The sequence below is a fragment of the Microcebus murinus genome, chromosome 3, assembly GCF_040939455.1.
Source record: "Microcebus murinus isolate Inina chromosome 3, M.murinus_Inina_mat1.0, whole genome shotgun sequence".
Lineage (NCBI taxonomy): Eukaryota > Metazoa > Chordata > Mammalia > Primates > Cheirogaleidae > Microcebus > Microcebus murinus.
In genome coordinates this window covers 29,701,458-29,720,363 of record NC_134106.1, presented here as the reverse complement: position 1 = coordinate 29,720,363, position 18,906 = coordinate 29,701,458, and the positions used below count along the sequence as shown (strand labels likewise).

The 18,906-nt window shown below is 46.1% G+C and overlaps 1 protein-coding gene across 3 annotated transcripts in view; it reads right to left on the bottom strand.

The window, feature by feature from the left end:
• Positions 1-4,100: 4,100 nt before the first annotated feature.
• Positions 4,101-18,906, bottom strand: part of VIT (vitrin) — a 108,673-nt gene continuing 93,867 nt past the window's right edge. For 2 of the 3 annotated variants that reach the window (XM_012788422.2, XM_076000665.1), the window contains exons 12-15: positions 11,455-11,558; positions 10,910-11,136; positions 8,124-8,637; positions 4,101-4,715 (exon numbers count right to left, since the gene is read on the bottom strand). In XM_012788422.2, coding sequence (XP_012643876.2) covers positions 4,537-4,715; positions 8,124-8,637; positions 10,910-11,136; positions 11,455-11,558 — 1,024 coding nt within the window. In that variant the 3' untranslated portion in view covers positions 4,101-4,536. The remainder of the gene's footprint in view (positions 4,716-8,123; positions 8,638-10,909; positions 11,137-11,454; positions 11,559-18,906) is intronic. The other variant, XM_076000666.1, reaches the window with a different exon arrangement.

The following is an 18,906-nucleotide window of genomic DNA, read 5'->3' as shown; positions in this document are numbered from 1 at the left end:
TTTAAATTATAAAACTCACTATCTTTAATGCAGTCACTCTGGTGGTTTCATGTGCCACCATTATAAGAAGCCAAGTAGTTAAGTATGTAGAGCCTGGAGTCAGATTGCCTGGACTTAATTTTCAAATGTACCTTGTATCAGCTCTGTGACCTTGCGCAAATGACCTGGTATCTCCATCCCTCAGTTACATGATCTGTAAAAATGGGAATAAGAATTGTATCTCTGCTAAGGTTTGAATGTATCTCCCAAAGTTCATGTGCTAGAAACTTAATCCCTAATGCAACAGTGTGGAGACGTGGGACCTCTGAAAGGTGATTAGGTCATGAGAGTTCTGCCCTAATTGATGGGTTAATGGAGTTATCTCAGGAGTGGGTTTGTTAGGGTGGGAGTAGAGTCCTGGTAAAAGGATGAATTCAGCCTCCTTTCTCTCTCTGCTCTCTCTTGCCATTCCAGTCTCAGGTATTGTGTTATAGCAGCATAAAATGGACTAAGACATTCACTCACAGCAAATCATAGGGATACGTGAGTCAATACACATGAAGCCCTTAGAACAGTGCTCAGCATATGACAAACATTCACTATTAAGTGTTATTATGACTTTCTTTCTCATGAGGTTGTTTGAAATCACCAGTCATGTACTTTGTGCATAATCCCATGATAGTAATTATACAATTTTAGTTATTCATTTGTGTGTGGTTTCTCAATGGACTGTGAATTCCTCAAAGGCATTACTTGAATAAATGTCTCTTTCCAAAGTAATTGAATTCGTGCTTTCAAGCATATTTCCTACTTACTATATTTATATATTAGTAATCTAAGGGGAGGGCTTCTCATAGAATTTTAACTAGAAAACATTATTTGGAAACTCCTTTTCTTAGGCTGGAAAATCCTTGGACACAGAAGCTTTATCTTTTCTATAAACTCATGCTGGCCCCCTGAGACTACTGCTGGGAAACTTTCCCTATGGAGGTGCTATAGTTTGGATGTGTGTCCCCTCCAAATCTCATATTGAAATTTGATCCCTGATGTTGGAGGTGAGGCCGAATGGGATGTGTTTTGGTCAAGGGGATGGATCCCTCATGTATAGATTAATGCCCTCCCTGGGGATGGTGGAGTGGTGAATGAGTTCTCACTCTAGTAGTTCCTGAGACAGCTGGTTGTTAAAAAGAGCATAGCACCTCCTTTCTTTCACCTCCTTCCTTTCTTATTCTTTCTTCCTCTTTCATCACATGATCTCTGTACATGCCAGCTCCCTTTTGCTTTCTGCCATAAGTGGAAGCAGCCTGAGGCCCTCACCTAATGCCCAATCTTGAACTTTTCTGGACATCAGAATCCTGAGCCAAACAAACCTTTGTTCTTTATAAATTACCCAGTCTCAGATATTCTTTTATAGCAGCACAAAATGGACTAAGACAGGAGATTTTACCATATTCAAAAAGATTCAAAGAGCCCAGGTTAATAAGAAATATCTGAATCCTATCAGTTTGGCTAGAAATTTTTAGCAGAGCCTTGTTGCAAAACTTTAAGCCTAAGCAAAGAAATTTCTGCTAAAGGGCCTTAACTCCTGAGAATTGGGAAAATTAAGTCAAATGGAGGTCAGACATCATATGCACCTGAAGAAGCTGTACTGATTTTCCATGTTGGCTTGTATTATTTGATTTTGAGAAAAAAGGGCATGTGAGATTTTTTTTTTTTCTTTTTGAGTCCATGAAAGATAGAGTTGCCTTAAGAGATTGGCTCTAAAGTCTGCAGGACCCAGAAAGCTCTCTGCAAAGGCTAGACCAGAGCCCAGGAATGTGCAGAACTGGATAGGATTGGGACTGGGCATGAGATGGGGGGCTCTGACCCTAACAAAAGGTGGTCACATGACCCACCAGATTGCCAGACAGATCCAAATTCTAGTTCTGTCTCTCCCTAGCCACACAGCCTTCTTCTGGCCTAGGTCTCTTTCGCAGTTTGAGGGATTGGTGTAGATTACCTCTAAGGTTTTGTTTCCAGGGTTAAGATTCTAGTCCTGCCTCAGCAGTGTTGGACACGGTTTAGGTTGCACCAGGTGGCAGTTATAGCCAAGCCTCCCACATTGTCCAACATCCCCAGAACCATTGTCTCCAAACTGCTCTGTGAAAACCCTGATTTGACAGAGTTCCACCCAGCCTTCCCACCAGGACTCAGGAAGCTCCACTCTCTTGTTAGCAACTCCCAGAAGCCTCAGCCCCTTCACCATCTTGCCCCACTTACCTGAAACCAGGTTTTCTCTTGCAACCTCCTGAGTGGAGGCTGTTTGTTCTCTCTCAGCCCCTGTATCTCAGGCCTGGCATGGGGCTAGGTCTCCTCTTTGCTCCATTGCCCCTCCCAAGTCACCCTCTTTCTCCCTCCCTCAGAGCTCCAGCTCCCTTGAAGATCTCTCCTCAGATTCTATTCAGCCCCTCATCCTGTCACTGCTGTCTTCTCCCAACCTCCCAGTCATCCCTTCTCATTTGAGGAAGACACGAGAGCCTGGCTCACTATTTATCCCTCCATCCCAACTCCTGTCACTATCTTTGGTGACTTGAACATCCACACGGACAATTGTGATGACACTGTAGCCTTTGGGCATCTCAACCCCCTCATCCTATGATCCTTCCCTCCACACAGGACATACACACTCAAGTACTTGTTGACACCATGTAGACAATGGGCCCATTGGAAGAGGTTTCATTTATCTTCAAAATTATAATACCTATAACTAGGATGGTCATATAATTTATTTTCCAACTGGGGACAGTTTTGTGAATGAAAGAGGATACCAAAATAATTACAATTTTGGAAATAATTACTTATTGATGACAAATTGGTTTTTATCTTAAGGCCCCTATAAAATATATTTTAAAATCATTTTCCAAAATAAATGTAAAGAAAATCAAAATAAGTTATACATTAAAGCAGTATTGAAAATTCCTTTATGGGAATTATCTTCACATTCAAAAACATAGGCAGAATAATTATTTCTAGTCCTTATTTAAGTTTTTAGATTAGTTTCTTAGCTGAGTCTGCCACTAATAGAGTGCCACTGGCATCTTTTTGAAGAATTCTCTTTTTAAAAATAGATTTCATATTTTGAAGTTTTTGGACAAAACTGCTTACAATTGCATTCAAAGTAAATTATAGCTAATAAATTTGAAATTGCTGACACTTTTAATTGATTCTTCTCTGTAGACCACAATATTTTTAATTGACAATATAGTCTCTCTTTAGGTACTAAGAGATTCAGTGAGCTCTGTACAAATTCTGCTAATTGGATGATATCCTCAATTCTAATTTTTATGTAAATATTTTGTCCCAAGTATTGACCCAATTACTATCTTTTTGCCTCCAATCACAAAAGTATTCTTCAACACACATTTTTATAAAACAGAACCTATCAATTATATCATCTCTATTTATGATTCTTTTGAACGTTTACCTATCACACATGTATCGCACCTTTGGATAGATGAGTCCTTGGAGAAGCTGGAAGCAAAAAGTGAAGTTCAACCAAACTCATCCCAGCTTACGCAACTATCAATAATAATATCTAGTTAACAAATGAAAAGTCCAGGACAAATGCTAAACAGGATGGACACAGGACAACAGGTGGAAATAGACCCTCTCCCAGGAAACACCCCTCAGGGGTAGCTCAGCAGTTCTCAATCCTGGCAGCATATAAAAATCACCAGACAACTCCTGAAACATGCCAGTGTTTAGGCTCTAATCCTAAACACATAGATTTCACTGGTATTGGGACGAGGCCTGGGAACCAGCATTTTTGTCTCCCAAGGGATTCTCATGTGCAACCTATGGCACCACTTTTAAGCAAGATCAACTTGGTCCTCCAGCACCAATTGCTCCTAAAGCAATATGTTGCAAGTATTCATGGATTCAGACAATAGTTGGGAGGAGGAGGAGGCAGAGGGGGAAATCAGGACAAGCTATGCCACTGCACATTTTCTCTGCACCTCCCCGGGTGTGTTGACACATTGGGCCAGGAGTGAGCCCACAGCAGGTGCTCTGGGAAATGAGAAAAGGGAAGGATGGCCTCAGCACAAACCCTGTGTACACTACACATGACACAGCCAGAAATATTGCATGTAATCCTTTTAAACATTTAATTAAGCAACTCCAACATTGTCATGACAAAAATGAAACTTGTTGAGGGCTACAGAGTTCTAATGAGAAATAAAAATAACGAAATCTCATGAAAGCTCTATTTAAGCCCAATCGTAAATGCTGCACTCTCTTCTGAAAGTTTATTTTGAAAATAATTTTCAAAATGTAAAACCCCCAGCACCCTCAAATAATGTATCATTTTGGCTCATTCTACAAATTGGTGAGCATCTTTCTAACTCCAAGTTTTGAAGTATGAAAAACCATGATGGCAAAGAATAATAACAGTGCCTCTGTTTCCCCAAGCCCTATCCAAGCCTTGCTGGGCCCCACGTGCGCCCTGTATAGCATTGGGCGTTGTCCAAAGAGTCAGTGAGCGAAGCAGCATTTGCTGGTGCTTTGCCTGTTCTGATTTCAGTTCCGAGGCTGTGAGTTGAACTCTGTACAAATGTTCTGGATGATCCTGGGGACATACTGGTAGAGGTTGTCAAAGTCATCCACAAAGAAGGAGTGGTCCCTGGCGGGGTGAGTGGCGATGACTTCTAGCTCCTCCTGGGCAGCCCATGCAACGCCTACTGCATAGGTGATCACTCCTGTGGGGACAAAGATTAGATGAAGCAAATGTCCTCAAGAAAAGGTACTGCTAGTGAGCCCTTGCCTTCTTGTTCCTCTGTTGGCACAACCATATCTAAAATCAGAAAATGCCCCCAAAACAAAACAAAAACAAAAAACCCTATAGGACTCTAGGTTTTCAGAATTAAGACTAAATATGACTCTGGGAGGCCGAGGCGGGTGGATTGCTCAACGTCAGGAGTTCCAGACCAGCCTGAGCAAGAGCAAGACCTCATCTCTACTATAAATAGAAAGAAATTAATTGGCCAACTAATATATATAGAAAAAATTAGCCGGGCATGGTGGCGCATGCCTGTAGTTCCAGCTACTTGGGATGCTGAGGCAGGAGGATCACTTGAGCCCAGGAATTTGAGGTTGCTGTGAGCTAAGCTGATGCCATGGCACTCACTCTAGCCTGGGCAACAAAGTGAGACTCTGTCTCAGAAAAAAAAAAAGACTAAATATGGCTATTCATCCATTCACTCACTAAGTACCTTAGAGCATCCACAATGTGGCAACAGTAACAAAATTAATATAGTTGCAAGATCAGGAGTTGATAGTCTTTTGGGGAAAAAATGAACAAAATAGAGTAAATACATGGTAAGAATTTCATGTCCATGAGCAAAAGAGGAGAAGATATTTTGAGACAAATGAAACTTCTGGGACCATGCAGAACACACTACATGACATATGCTTGCTTAACCCATGTGGAGGCCAAACAGAACCTCAGGGAGTCTTAACTGCATGAAAAGATAGTTCAAGGTCTTTTCAACTAAAGCAGTAAAATTGAATCCCTTTAGGCTTGAGGGTGGCTTTGTAAGCCATTGACTCCAACCTCATTCCCAAGAGCACTTGCCCAGGGCCACACAGAGATGGTCACCCTGCATCTGCTCCATCACTGTCAAGAGAGAGAGAGATCAAGATAAAGAAGGGATGCCCAACAACGTTGGATGCTGCAGGGAGGTCATGTAAGAGAAAACAAAAAGTGTTCAGTGGGTTTAGAAAAAGCAAAACCAAAACCAACTGGTAGCTTGGTGAGAGCAGTTTCAGGGGGAGGAGATGCCTAAGAAGCCAGATGAACCCCTGTGAGTTGGGCGTGAAAAAGAAGTGAAGATGTGCCATTGGCACAGACAGCTAATCCTCTCCCAAATGTTGGCTGTGAAGGAGAGAAGGCAAGTGGTACCTGGAGCAGAACACAGGGCCAAAGAGAATGTTTCAGTTTTAGGAGGGGCAGGACTTGAGCGTATCTAGATGCAAATGAGAAAAAGTAGCGTGGGAATGAAGGTGTCGGATTGCAATGTGGGGAGCAAGATGCCCCGTGGAGGAGAGGACAGGATTCAGAGACTTGGCATCCATTCCTAGTGGGGATACTTGGAGGCCTCCTGGGATGCTGGTGGTTGATTTGGGGTGGGGGCTTTTGGTCAGCAGGTGCTTGACCTTACCCTACAAAAGCCTGTTCCCACACTGCCTTCAGGCTGGCTGAGTGCGGTGAGGAAAACAGCCATGAAGCAGAGGGCAGAGCCTGGGTGTGGCTGTCCTGCCCCCTGCCCCCCGAAGTGTCCCATCTCACTATCTCCGGCATCCCCTGGGAGCTCTATCCTGCTGATTGGAGAGCCGTGTGTGCCTCGGTGCCTCTGGTCTAAGTTGCTTTTCAACTGTGATCCATTAAGCTGCATTTATGCGGCCAGTCCCTTTTCTCTCCTGAGTTCTTTTCTCTGAATATTGTCTAGATCGGGAGTAGCCAGCTTTGGGCTTTAAGACGCTGCCATGTGGCAGTGAAAGAAGCTTTGCTGCAGAGCTGGGCTTAGACTGGCTATACCCTCCTTTCTGTTCAAAGATAGAAAGGCTGCCCCCTAATAAAAACTACACAAACAGGATTAGAGGTTTAGCTTTTCAGATCTCAAGTCCAGCCTTGTTGTAGGGAACCTCCACCTGGCGGTTCTGGCAGAGGGTCACCCGCCTTGACTGGGAGACTCCCAGGGACACAATGCTATTTACATTGCAGACAAATCTTGGTGTTAGGCTGAGTAGGAACCAGCCTGCAAGTCATTTGCATCTATTGGTCCGATTGATTAAGGCTGCTCAGAATACCATACCCTGAGAGCCCGAGGGACACTCTCCGCAGTCTTCACTTTTCCTGACAAATAGGCCAAGGATATCCTGTGGGTGAGGCCCAAAGAGGTACGTCTACAAAAACACGGGAAGCTGGGGCTGAACACGGGTTGGGGATGGATGCCCAGAGAAAGTAGGGGAGCCCCGGGCTTGCAGTCGAGAGCCGGCCCATCCGCCTCTGCCCACTCACTTTGGGACAGGTTTCTCCAGAGTCTCAGGCCATCTTCACCCTGCTGCTATGAGCCCCAGGGCCCTGTGATCGCTGGCACGCAGGCCATCAGTCATCCTGCCCCAGGGGACCCGCAGAGGGTAAGTCACCGGGAAGACTCTGCCTGAACCCGGTGTCTGGTTACTTTGGTTTCCAGAGCCAGCACTGCTGATTCATTAAGGCTTGTTTTAGGAAGGATTTAAAGCAGCTTTCAAGAATACAGAAAGTCCTGCAAAATAACCCACGTTAAATGTAGGCTCAGAAGAAAAAAACAAACAACCACAGCACTGAGTGAGATCTGCACACTAGTGCTTATTTACAGGGCTTTGGTGTTCACTGGCCACTTGCTTTACTTTTATTATTACTGTTATTATTATTATCACTTCAGGTTTTCTCCTAGTTTATACTTTTTTGATATTTTATGGCACAGTGATTGTACATAGGTTCTACAATGAAGGCATAATTGGTGACTGATTTTCTAAACATTTACAAAATGTTTATATGTACAAAAATATTTTGCTAATTTTTCATTTTTTAAACTTTCTGTTGTCCTTTTAGGAATTTTTATCTGCAAATATTTATATCTGTCTATATCTATCTATATATATATATATATTTTTTTTTTTTTTGAGACAGAGTCTCGCTTTGTTGCCCAGGCTAGAGTGAGTGCCGTGGCGTCAGCCTAGCTCACAGCAACCTCAAACTCCTGGGCTCAAGGAGTCCTGCTGCCTCAGCCTCCCGAGTAGCTGGGACTACAGGCATGTGCCACCATGCCCGGCTAATTTTTTCCATATATATATTAGTTGGCCAATTAATTTCTTTCTATTTTTAGTAGAGACGGGGTCTCACTCTTGCTCAGGCTGGTTTCGAACTCCTGACCTCGAGCAGTCCGCCCGCCTCGGCCTCCCAGAGTGCTAGGATTACAGGCATGAGCCAATGCGCCGGGCCGTGAACATGTTATTAAGTTGTAGACAAAACCAACACATAAAAGGACAGCACCTTCCCCGCCACACTGGCCCACCGAGCCCAGAGAGATGGGCAGCCCGGCCGGCTGGCGGGCGCGGCTCACCCTTCAGGTGGGCAGCCAGGGCAGGTATCCGGACGTCGTCGTAGGACCTCCCGTCGGTGATGAGGATCATCAGCTTCCTCTTGTTGGGCTTGGACTTCTTGAAGAGCTGTTCCAGGGCGTAGTGGATGGCGGCGCCGGTGCTTGTGCCGCCGCTCCAGTACCCCACCCTCTTGAGGGCGCCGAGGACGTCGGCCTTGCTGCTGTACCTGTCGAACCCGAACTCCAGCCGCTGCTCGTAGGTGTACTGCACGGCCCCGACGCGCGTGTCCGTGTCGGAGATCTCAAACTCCCTGCTGAGGTTGGCCACGAACTGGAGCACGGTGCGGAAGTTGCTGGTGCCCACGCTGCTGGAGCCGTCGATGACGAAGCCCACGTCGGCCGAGTTCAGGCAGGTCTTGCTGCAGGCCAGGCGCTCGGCGTCGCACACCCGCTTCACCAGGGGCTGCAGGGTCTTGTGCAGGCCGAACCAGCTCTGCACGTGGAACGAGTAGAAGCCGTTGGTTCTGCACACAGCCTGGAAGACGGAGGGGAGGACCCCAGCCAGGTCAGGCTCACGTCCCCCAGTGTCACCACCGCGCCCCCCGGTGACAGGTGGCCGCGGGTGAGGAGGCTGACGCTTGCTTTCTCCATCTCGGCTCACCCGCCAGACACTCGCTGAGGCAAAGACCCCCTGTTTATCTCTGGACTCACTCCCACCCCCTCAGCTGGTCTCTGCGTTAGCGGCAAGCCGACCACTAAGCCCATTCACGGGGAGACGGAAGTCACTGGTTTCAGCTTCACGCTTCTGCCCCTCCAAGCCCCTCGATTCCCTTGCCCCGCGGCCAGCCATGGGACCCGCACTGGCGGCCACCAGCGCGTGAGAGGATTAGAGAGAGTGACTGTTCTGACTGGGAAAACAGAAGACACACAAGGGGCAACTCAAGAGATGTTTCCCAGGCAGTCCTGTGCCCGTGGGAAGGGGTCCCATAGTTGCTGAATGGCCGTATGTGTCAGGGGTCCCCTTAGATGCTCTCGGAAAGATTGTCTCATTAAATCTCCACCTAAACCCTACCGGGTGGAATTACAACCCCTGTCAGGAAGGAACATAAAGCGAAGGCCAGCTGTGAAGGGACTTCCCTGAGTCCCTGAGACTGGAACACAAATCTGTCCACCTTCAAACCAGAGCTCTGCCCTCCAGGCGACCCTGCCTCCAGGCCAATGAATATTTATTTACTTGTGCCTAAGCTGGTTCCAGAAAAAAGATGAAGGCAGCTGCAAATAAACACTGAGCAAGCTGGCCGGTGTGCTCCTGGGACTGGGCTGGTGTTCCTAAGGTGCAGCGTCTCTTCCTCACCCCTGCCTCTGGGTCACAGGAGTCAGACTCGGTGACTACATGTGAACTTATGTAATTTAAAAAAGAGAGGGAGAAAAAAGAGATGGTTTAGAACTTTCCTAGGAAATATTTTTTTCCTTGACTTGTATAAAGCTGACAGGTTCACAGAACTTTCCAGGGACTAGGCGGCATGTGAGATGAGGGCCTCGACTGAGCTGAATTCTGACTGACAGACAGAGGCGGGATTCCCACCAGGCAGTAAAGTCAGGGCAGGAGAGAGCAGCGGTGCTGGCAGTGGACAGAGGACCAGGTGACTGGTGCACAGGGCCTGTGGCGGGTCACAGTTGCTGGGCCAGGAAGGTGGGTTTGGACCACCCTCCAGAAAGCCTCAAGAGCAACAGGGAACCCTGACAGGTTTGGAGCAAGGACCCCATAGGACTGGAGAAACCCATTATAAACATGCTGTGGGCTCCGTTGTGAAATCTACGCTAAACTGGGAGAGCCAGGAGGGAGCCACACTGCCACCGAGCACTAGCTTGAGCTAGGCAGGCAGCATCAGCGTGGGGAAGCGCAGAGACGAGAGAGAAGTGACAGGGGCATTGATGAGGGATTCTGCGATGACCGTGCCCTCTGGGATGGGAGTGGGGCCACCACTGTCAAGTCCACAGGAAGAAAGAGTCTGGGTGGGGAAGATTATGAACCTGGCCTGTTACAGGCAGGATTTAAGGTCCTGACAGGACATCAGGTGGAGAAAAGTCAGTTGGCTGGAAACAGATGGCGGGAGGGCCCGAGAGACAAGGCTGCAGCTGTGGCCCTGGCGGGGATTCTGGAGGGAGCAGCCCCGTGAGGGAAGAGGAGGGTGCCAGTGGCTGAGACCCACGGACGTGTACAAGACAGACAAAAGCAGAGAGTAAGTGAAATAAGAACCATGTGGCATCCTGGACATCGTGGATAAGGGACTTTCAAGGAGCAGACAGTGGTCAGCAGTGTGGGACAGGGCAGGAGGTTGAGCGCTGTTGGCTCTGAACGTGCAGAATGTTAAAGCTGGAAGGACCTCAGGGACAACCCACCCCAAGGCTGGCTGGGTTTTTTGAAGCTTTTGAGATGGTGTATGTACGCTCGTGTGCGTGCTCGTGTGCACGTGTGAAGGCTTGTCCTCGAGTGCACGTCCTCTGGGCCGCCCGGGCGAGGCCCCCAGGGCAGTGGCAGGAGCAAGGGAGCACCTCTACGTGAGACCTGGGGACACCGCTCCTCCCCTCTCCTCCCACGCTGCTGGGCTCGGGTGGGTGTGGGGTTTTGCTTTGAGAGGGTAATTCCAGGTTCTAGACCTATGAGTCCCTCCTTGGAGGCCCAGCTGCCTAGAAGCGAGCTCCACACACGTTGACAGGAACGAGAAAACCCCGATGGCGTCACAACTTGTCAGAGTGCAGGGAAGCCTCACGCTGGGTGGGTCGTGGGCAGTTATAATGCATACCTTGTTCACAAAGTTGGGCTCCAGCACGTACTGCTTCTCATTTTCAACAGCACCTTCAATGGCGATGAAGAAAATGTTGATTCCTGACTCCCTTGCAAGTCTCGAAGCCTCCTCCACTTTGTCTGTGGGCCAGCCGTCCACCAGCACCACGGCCACATTGGGAGGGCCGCCTCTGTTTCCATTGGCTTTGGAAAAGAAGTTCTTGGTCACAAAGGAGATGGCCCGGCCTGGAAGAAAAAGAAAACCCCCACTTGGAGTGAGCATGCTGACTATAAATACAGGAACAGATCACAGCACACAAAGAGGTCCAGAAAAACACACTCATGCCTCCCCAGTTTGTTTATTTCTTGTCTTCAAGCCACTTTAACTATTTTTAGGTGTACAAGTCAATGGCATTAATTATGTTTGCAGTGTTGTGTGACCATCACCACTATCCATTTCAGTTTCATTTCAAACCTTTAACAACTACTTCTTCTTCTTCTCTTCCTCCTCCTCCTTCTCCTGCATGGTAGCAAAATAGAATTCTTGGAATCTGGATCACGTACCTGCATTAGCAAGCCCTCCTCTCTGGGAAATCTTCTCTATGGCTGTCTTCAGATCACGTGAATTCGTGTGAGTCCTGAGGTTAAAGTGGGTGGCAGGGTTGTCTCTGAAGAGTCAGAGCAAGAAATAAAAATTAGCTGAAAATTTGTTACCTTTTCATGCCTGTAATCCTAGCACTCTGAGAGGCCGAGGTGGGAGGATCGCTTGAGGTCAGGAGTTTGAGGCCAGCCTGAGCAAGAGCGAGACCCTGTCTCTACTAAAAATAGAAAGAAAATAAGTGGCCAACTAGTATATATATAGAAAAAATTAGCCGGGCATGGTGGCGCATGCCTGTAGTCCTAGCTACTGGGGAGGCTGAGGCAGCAGGATCGCTTGAGCCCAGGAGTTTGAAGTTGCTGTGAGCTAGGCTGACGCCACAGCACTCTAGCCCAGGCAACAGAGTGAGACTCTGTCTCCAAAAAAAAAAAAAAAATTCTTCCTTTAGAGGAAGACAGAAATCACGGTTGATTCTCTTACATGCAAATAGAATGGAAGCTGCTTCAAAGCCTTATGCAGTGGTTTGCAAAATGTCCCACTGTGGACTGAGGACCTGCTCAGTGTGTGTAGAGAAAAGCAGGCCGTTTCAGGACTCCGAAGGCACGTGTTCGACTTTTACTGTGTCATTTCCTAGCAGTGTGATCTTGAGAAGACACTTAACTTCTCTGGCATTCAGTTTCCTCATCTAGATAAAAGCATCATGAAAACATCCATATTGCTACTGAACAGGGCTATTGTCGAGTGGGGCTCTGCAAATGTACGGGTCCCATCTATGGAGGGCCCAGTGTCCCCAGGCTGCCCCAGACCCTCCTCTCCAGGAAGAGAATCTCAGCAGTTAGCTGCTCCCGGGGTCACTCCTAGCACTGGAATTGCACGTGAATAGTGATGCCAAGGAGACCACTCTACCTTTCTCAGCTTGTGGCTCCTGTGACTGGGTTAGCCTATTTAAATCTCACGCAGAAGGTCAACATCTACTTTATTGAAAACTGACAAAGAGTAACTGGGGAGGAGTGGGAGTGAATTCAGTGGAGAAACACAATGAGAGTCCTTCTCTAGAGACGAGTCTCTGCTGGGCAGCTGAGTGGCGCTGCAGGTGGGTGCACACCTGTGCTCAGGATGCAGCAGGAATGCCGTCCAGGCTCAAACTCCGGACCCCATCTTTGCTTACTGATAAAGCCCATCAGTCCCCGCCCCTCAGGCCCTGGCAACTCCTCTGCATACATCCACTCACTTTTAGCCCCTCCTATGGAACCCCCCCCCGGGGTTCAGGCCCCCCTGCTTCTGGCTGATTCTAACATTGTCTACGTTGGTCTCTGCAACGCCAGTCGTATGCTCATCTGCTAGAGAACTCTTCCCCATTCTCAGTCTCAGCTCTGACGACAGAGTTCCTCTGCTCAAAAATCATCAAGTTTCCCTTGTTAAACTTGATATTTTGGCTTTCAAAGCATCCTTAGTTCAACTCCAACCTATGTTGTTAATGCTGCTCTCTCTTTTTTTCTCTCTCTCCTTCCTTCTCTCCCTGTCTACTTTTCACTCTCTTTCTCCTTCTCTTTTTCAGAATATCTTATATTCTAGTCCAAAGGAACTGCTCACTGTTTCCCAGTTTTCTAGCTTTGTGCCTTTGCTTATTTCTCAACTCATCTGGAAAGCCCAAATCGTGCCCACTCTCCCGGCTTCAGCGACCTGTCTCCCTAACCCCCACCCCCAGCTGACAATCTCTCTGCCTGACTCAGCTTTCTCCAACCTACAACATCTTGCATAATGTGTGGCGCCCACAGGTACTCAATTAACAGTATTAATATTGCTTCGTTCTATTTCTGTGCGTCTCTACCTCTAAACGTTGGTGTTCCCTAGGGTGCTAGCTTCATCATGCAACTCTTTACTTATGCACTTCCCTGGGAGATCTTGCCAACTCCCGGGGTTCAGTGACTGTTCACGTGCCAACAGCTGTCCAGTGCAAACTGCTGGTCCTCTCTCTTGAACCCCAAATATACGTAAAATAGTTTTCATATAGGTCCCTCTGGAAAGCACCAATATATATATATTTCCAATCCTGATGTCGTTTATCCTCCAAGCCTTCTCTCCCCAACCACCCATCTTCTCTCCTGTATTCCCTCTTCTGACTCATTGGGTTTTCCTAGCAATGTGTGATCTTGACACTCTCCCCATCAAATACCACGTCCTGTCATACCTGTCCCTTAAATATCTCTCGTATTTTTCCCATCCTTTCCATCTCCAAGTTTGGATTTTTATCTTCTCTTTCCTGAACTATTGCCCCTAGATTCCTACCTGGTCTTCCTGTTCCCAGGGCAGCCTCTGCAGTGGCTATTTTATCCGACTGGCTCTAAGTGCTTCATAGAAGCAGATTTCCCAGGAAGAGTTAATAATGCCTCTTCCAAGGGGCCTAATTTTGTATAATATTTGTATTTTTGTGTTCTTTATCTTAAGAAGGCCCCCAAGTGTATAAGCTTCGGAGTCCCCAAACTCTGAATCTTTCCCTTGTGACCAAGGATTATAAACTTTTTCAAAGCCTAAAAAATGAGTTCAAACAACAAAACAATTAGTGGCTACAAAATAAAAAATTATAAAATCGACAACTGACAATAATAAATATATAACAGTCCATCAAAGATAACACTCTATACACTTCATTAATCATACAATTTTTAATTTATAAAAATTTAATTACATTAAAAAATTATTTGTGGGCTAGATTTTTTCACCTTGCATAATTTCCTGAGTGTCTGATGATTGTCAAGAAATCACAGACAAATAATTTAAAAAGCAAAAATATAAAACTTCTTTTCAAAAGTTTTTATAGACAAATGTATTTAATGTGGAAGTTAATCATCTAGTCATTTTCATGATGTTCTTAATATTGATCATTAAGGCACTGTCTTAATGTTGATCACTTTGTAGGGCAATTGTTGATTACCCATATCTTTCCCATACCACACACATAGTCGAGTTTGGCTATTCTTGGTAGTTATGTTCTATAAAGTTGCTGTGAGCACTGAATTGGCAAGTACTGAGCCATTGCTCCCACTGGAAATATAGGGTTTGGTTCCTGTTAGCTTCTGGCCACCATGTTTTCATCAAAAGATCAATATATAACCTTATGTTATGTATGTTTCTCTTTGAAGAGACCAAATTTGATATTTCTTACAAATAATTAATTGTATGCAGTATTTCCTTAAAATAAAACATTAATGAGAAGGGCTTAACATTTTGCTGACCTTGGATAATGTGATTATAAATTTCTTTGGCTTTTAGCCTCACAACAATGCTGTCCACTATGCTTTTTTAAAAAAATCAGTCATCATCTCCTGAATCTGTAAGTTTAGTCTCTTTTCCATAGCTTCATCACACTATATGGATGTTATTTTAGTGCTTTCTGGAGTAGACTCTTGTACAGACAAGCAAATTTCCTCTCCTTTTTCTGGATGTACAAAATTATTGATTCATTAACATTGAGCTCATGACTAACAGCACAGCAACTCCTATCTAAACGAAGCTTATGGAACACACATTTCCTCTGTAAGCCACAGCACAGCCTTCTTCCACTTAGGAACACGAGACACCATTCCAGTACTACATTTGGGAGGCCACTGTAAATAGTAAAATCACCTAGACAAGCCCAAAAATGAGGAAAATGTGGCACTAAAACGACTGTGAGAAGGGCACTTGAACAGAGCTGAACCAAAAAGGCAGAGTGTTGTCTTGTTTGACCATAGCTGGGAACGTGTGCATTGGGCAACTCAAAATGTTTTTTCTATCTCTGTGCATGTCCGAATATGACTGTGAAAGTGTTTTGAGTTACAAATTCGGGGTTCCAAATTTAAATTTTAGAGAGTAGGCAAATTCACAAATGTGGAACCCACAAGTCATGAGGATTGACTGTAACCTACTTGACAGCAGGCATTCTCTCCTAGCTTCCGGTCCCTAGAGCTTAGCACTCAGGAGGTAAGAAAATAGGTAATCGTGGACTAAGTAAACAAAAGAAAGCAAGCTCAGATGTCCTCTCCTCTCTTGGTTCATCCCTGGTGGAGCTGAATATGCTGCCTCTGAGCTCCACACTGATCACCCTCTGCCCTATTACATCACAGGTGTAGATGAATCCATCTTTGGAGGCGTACAGATGAGCTATTCATATACCTAATGAATAGCTGCTTTTAATTTTACTTAATGGTATTTCTTTAAAAAAATATCGCCTCCCTTACTAGATTGTGAGGTCCTAAAGAACAGTGTCTCTATCACGTTTGTTTATTTATTGTAATGGTTTGAAAGGTTGGAGCAGAGGACTCCTGGAACCCTTTCCAAATGCTAAAATCATGATTGGGGCAAAGGCAGGAAGTTCATGCACCAAGGGAATTAAAGGTAAACATAATCAAACCATTTTGCTGAATTTTACATCATATCCCATGCAAATGATATAATTCTTAGTACATGGCAAACACTCAATAAATCTTTGCTAAATTGTACTCTAATTAAATCACAGGAATGAATAATCATGAATCTGCAGTCTGTGGCAGGTCTCGGGACCAGAGCACATGAGTACATGTGTCCTTTTTTAGGATATATAGGCTGATGGCCTGACCTAGCCTGGTTACTTTTAAGACATGGAGACTATTTTAAAAGCTCAAAGAGGTACACCACTAATTTTTTATGTATGCAATTTTTTCACATGTCATTTTATTACAAGTTCTTATTAAAAAGAAACAAAACATTTTTTCTCAGGACTATCAAAGATTTCCTTTGAAAATAAGAGAAGAAAATAAACAGGGATTGATAGCTCAAGGGGAAAATTTTAATTGTTCTAGGTTTGGAAGAGGAGCCAGGACTGATGAAGTGGAATTACAGGGAGCCAGAGTTGACTGTGCACAGAAAGGGAGAATTTCTGCAATAGGAAGCAGCTACTGTTTAAGAAGCAAGAGGAACACCTGTCAGGCATGGGCACGTGTGATTCCTAGGAATGGCTGAGGCTGGGGACAGGGAAGTGAGATGGATCATCAGTGCTCCAGTCTTCCTTGATGATATAACTCACCTAGGAGTTAGATCATTAAACTCATTAAACTACATAGTGACCAGGCCTCTCCTGGAAGAAACTCCATGGGGTCTGGGAATATTTTTTAATAAGAGATACAGGTAATTCTTATCCTCAGAAAGTTGGGGAAGCTTTGGATTCTAGAAGATTCCTGAGGCCCTTTCAGTCCTAAAGGGCCATTTCTGTTAAAGTTCCAGAATCAACTGGTTTACCCCATAATACTTTGACACATGAAATAAGCCTCTCAAATGAATTTTTATGCCAGTAGAGAAATATTAACTAATCATATTCCCTCCAGCAAGAACCTTTCAAAACTGCTTCCTTCAACAAGGTATTACCTTAAGATTACATGCAAACAACCTAACTATATTCAACCTTTTGATTTTTTTTACCAGCTAAAATGTAATGCCTTATAGACTTAGTCAATGAGATGAACCATGCCCATAAAATAAGGAGGATGTTCCAGGGAAAATGCTGGTGCTGCAGGTTGGGTGGCAGGCCTGTTCCTTGAGGGCATTACCTGGCTTAGATTGAAAATCACTCTGCCCCCATCTCCCCAAACAACGACAGAAGCTATGGCCAGCCCAGGGTGCAGGGGCCTGGGCCAACCTGCTGAGGGACTTTATACACCCAGCCCTTGATGAATGGACCCTGGCCTTTTCCACGTTTCCTAGCATCAGAGAAGAGGGAGTAGGGTTTTACAATTAAATTTTATTTTTATGGGTGTTTTTTGGTCATTATTATTAGTAACAGTAATTCCACCCATCCACCAAAAGGAGTAGAAAATCAACCTGCATTAAGTGCTTCCTGCTGGAGGAAATGTGGACACGCAGCCTGCCGATCTAAGAGTTGCTCCTGGACCAACTGGTCACCAGCTGCTGATCTGTAACCACGTCACAGGGTGTGGCGAGCACTGGGGAAGTGGCATGTCCGGGCAACAGAGCTTCCCGAGCTCAGCTGGGCATCCGATCCCCTGGGGATCTTGTTTGAATGTAGATTCTGATCCTGCAGGACCAGAGTGAGGTCTGAGGGTCTGCATTTCTAACCACCTCCCAGATGACACATGCATCACACTTTCAGTGTCTTAGAGGGTGCTTTAAGAATCAGAAAAAGCAGCAGCGGGGCTGCCAGTGATGAGAGGAAGGGGGGAGAAGGGAAGAGACAGGGAAGAGAAAAGAAGGGGGATGGAGCTTCCCGCCCTCTGGACTGGTCACCTGTGGGATCCACTAGAGGACAGCACGGGCCATGGGAATATTCCTGCCTTCATGCTCTGGTTGCGCAACAGAATCACCTGGGAGCTCTAAAGAATAATGCTGCCTGGGCTCCACACACAGAAATTTCGATGACGCTTGATCTGAGGTTTGGTCTGGGCGCTGGGAGTTTTAAGAGCTCCCTGGGTGGCTCTAATGTGCACTGGGCTGGCCATCTGCTTCTCCAGAGGGAGAATGATCGTGGGGACCCTGGATAAGCCCGGGGATTGTGCAAAAGGAGTTGAGAGGGAATGGTTGGCAGGAGTCAAGTGCAGTCATTCTGTAGGTACTCCTAGGAGAACTGCAAGTGAGGGGCTAGAAAAAGCATAAGATCTTTGGGCGACTTGTATTCACAGCCCGCTTGGCCTTTAGGCTCTGTGTCTCTGAGGAGTGAGGCTCCTCACCCAGTGTGCCTGCCTGTCTCTCGGAGAGCAGTGGCATGGTGAGGTCTTTGCAAGGGCCATTAGGCCCTGGAGAGTCAGCCCAGGCAGGTAATGGGGAGCTGCTCTAGAATTCTGAGAATTAGAGATTAAAATACCAAGTCCTGGGCCTCATTGCCTTGCCAGATTCTGGTTTCATAGGTCCGGGATGGGGTCTGGGCCTCAGCATTTTAGAAAAGCTCCCCAGGTAACATGAAATCAGGGCCAGGCAGCCTCTTCCTGCTCTGAAGTCTACAATTCGCCTCTGCTGGGCCCCATCCCAGCTGCATCTACTGCCCCAGCCCCACACTCTGTTTTGTCGGGGGCGCCAAGACTGTGACACAGTGGTCCTCGTTGCCAGCTGTATGCCTTTCCTATTGCTGCGGCAACAAATGACCATACACTTAAATGTGTGGCTTAAACAACACACATTCATGAGTTTATAGTTCTGGAGGTCCAAAGTCTGACATGGGTCTCCGTGGGCTGGAAGCAAAGTGTTGGCAGGGCTGTGTTTCTTTCTGAAGGCTCCAGGGAGACTCTGTGTGTGTGTCTTGCCCAGCACCTAGAGGATGCCTGCGTTTCTTGCCCCTTTCTTCACGTTGAAGCCAGCAATGTCGCATCTCCCTTTGACTGACAACAGCTGGGAAAGGTTCTCCACTTTTAAGGACTTACGTGATTAGATTAGGACATCTAGATAATCCAGGA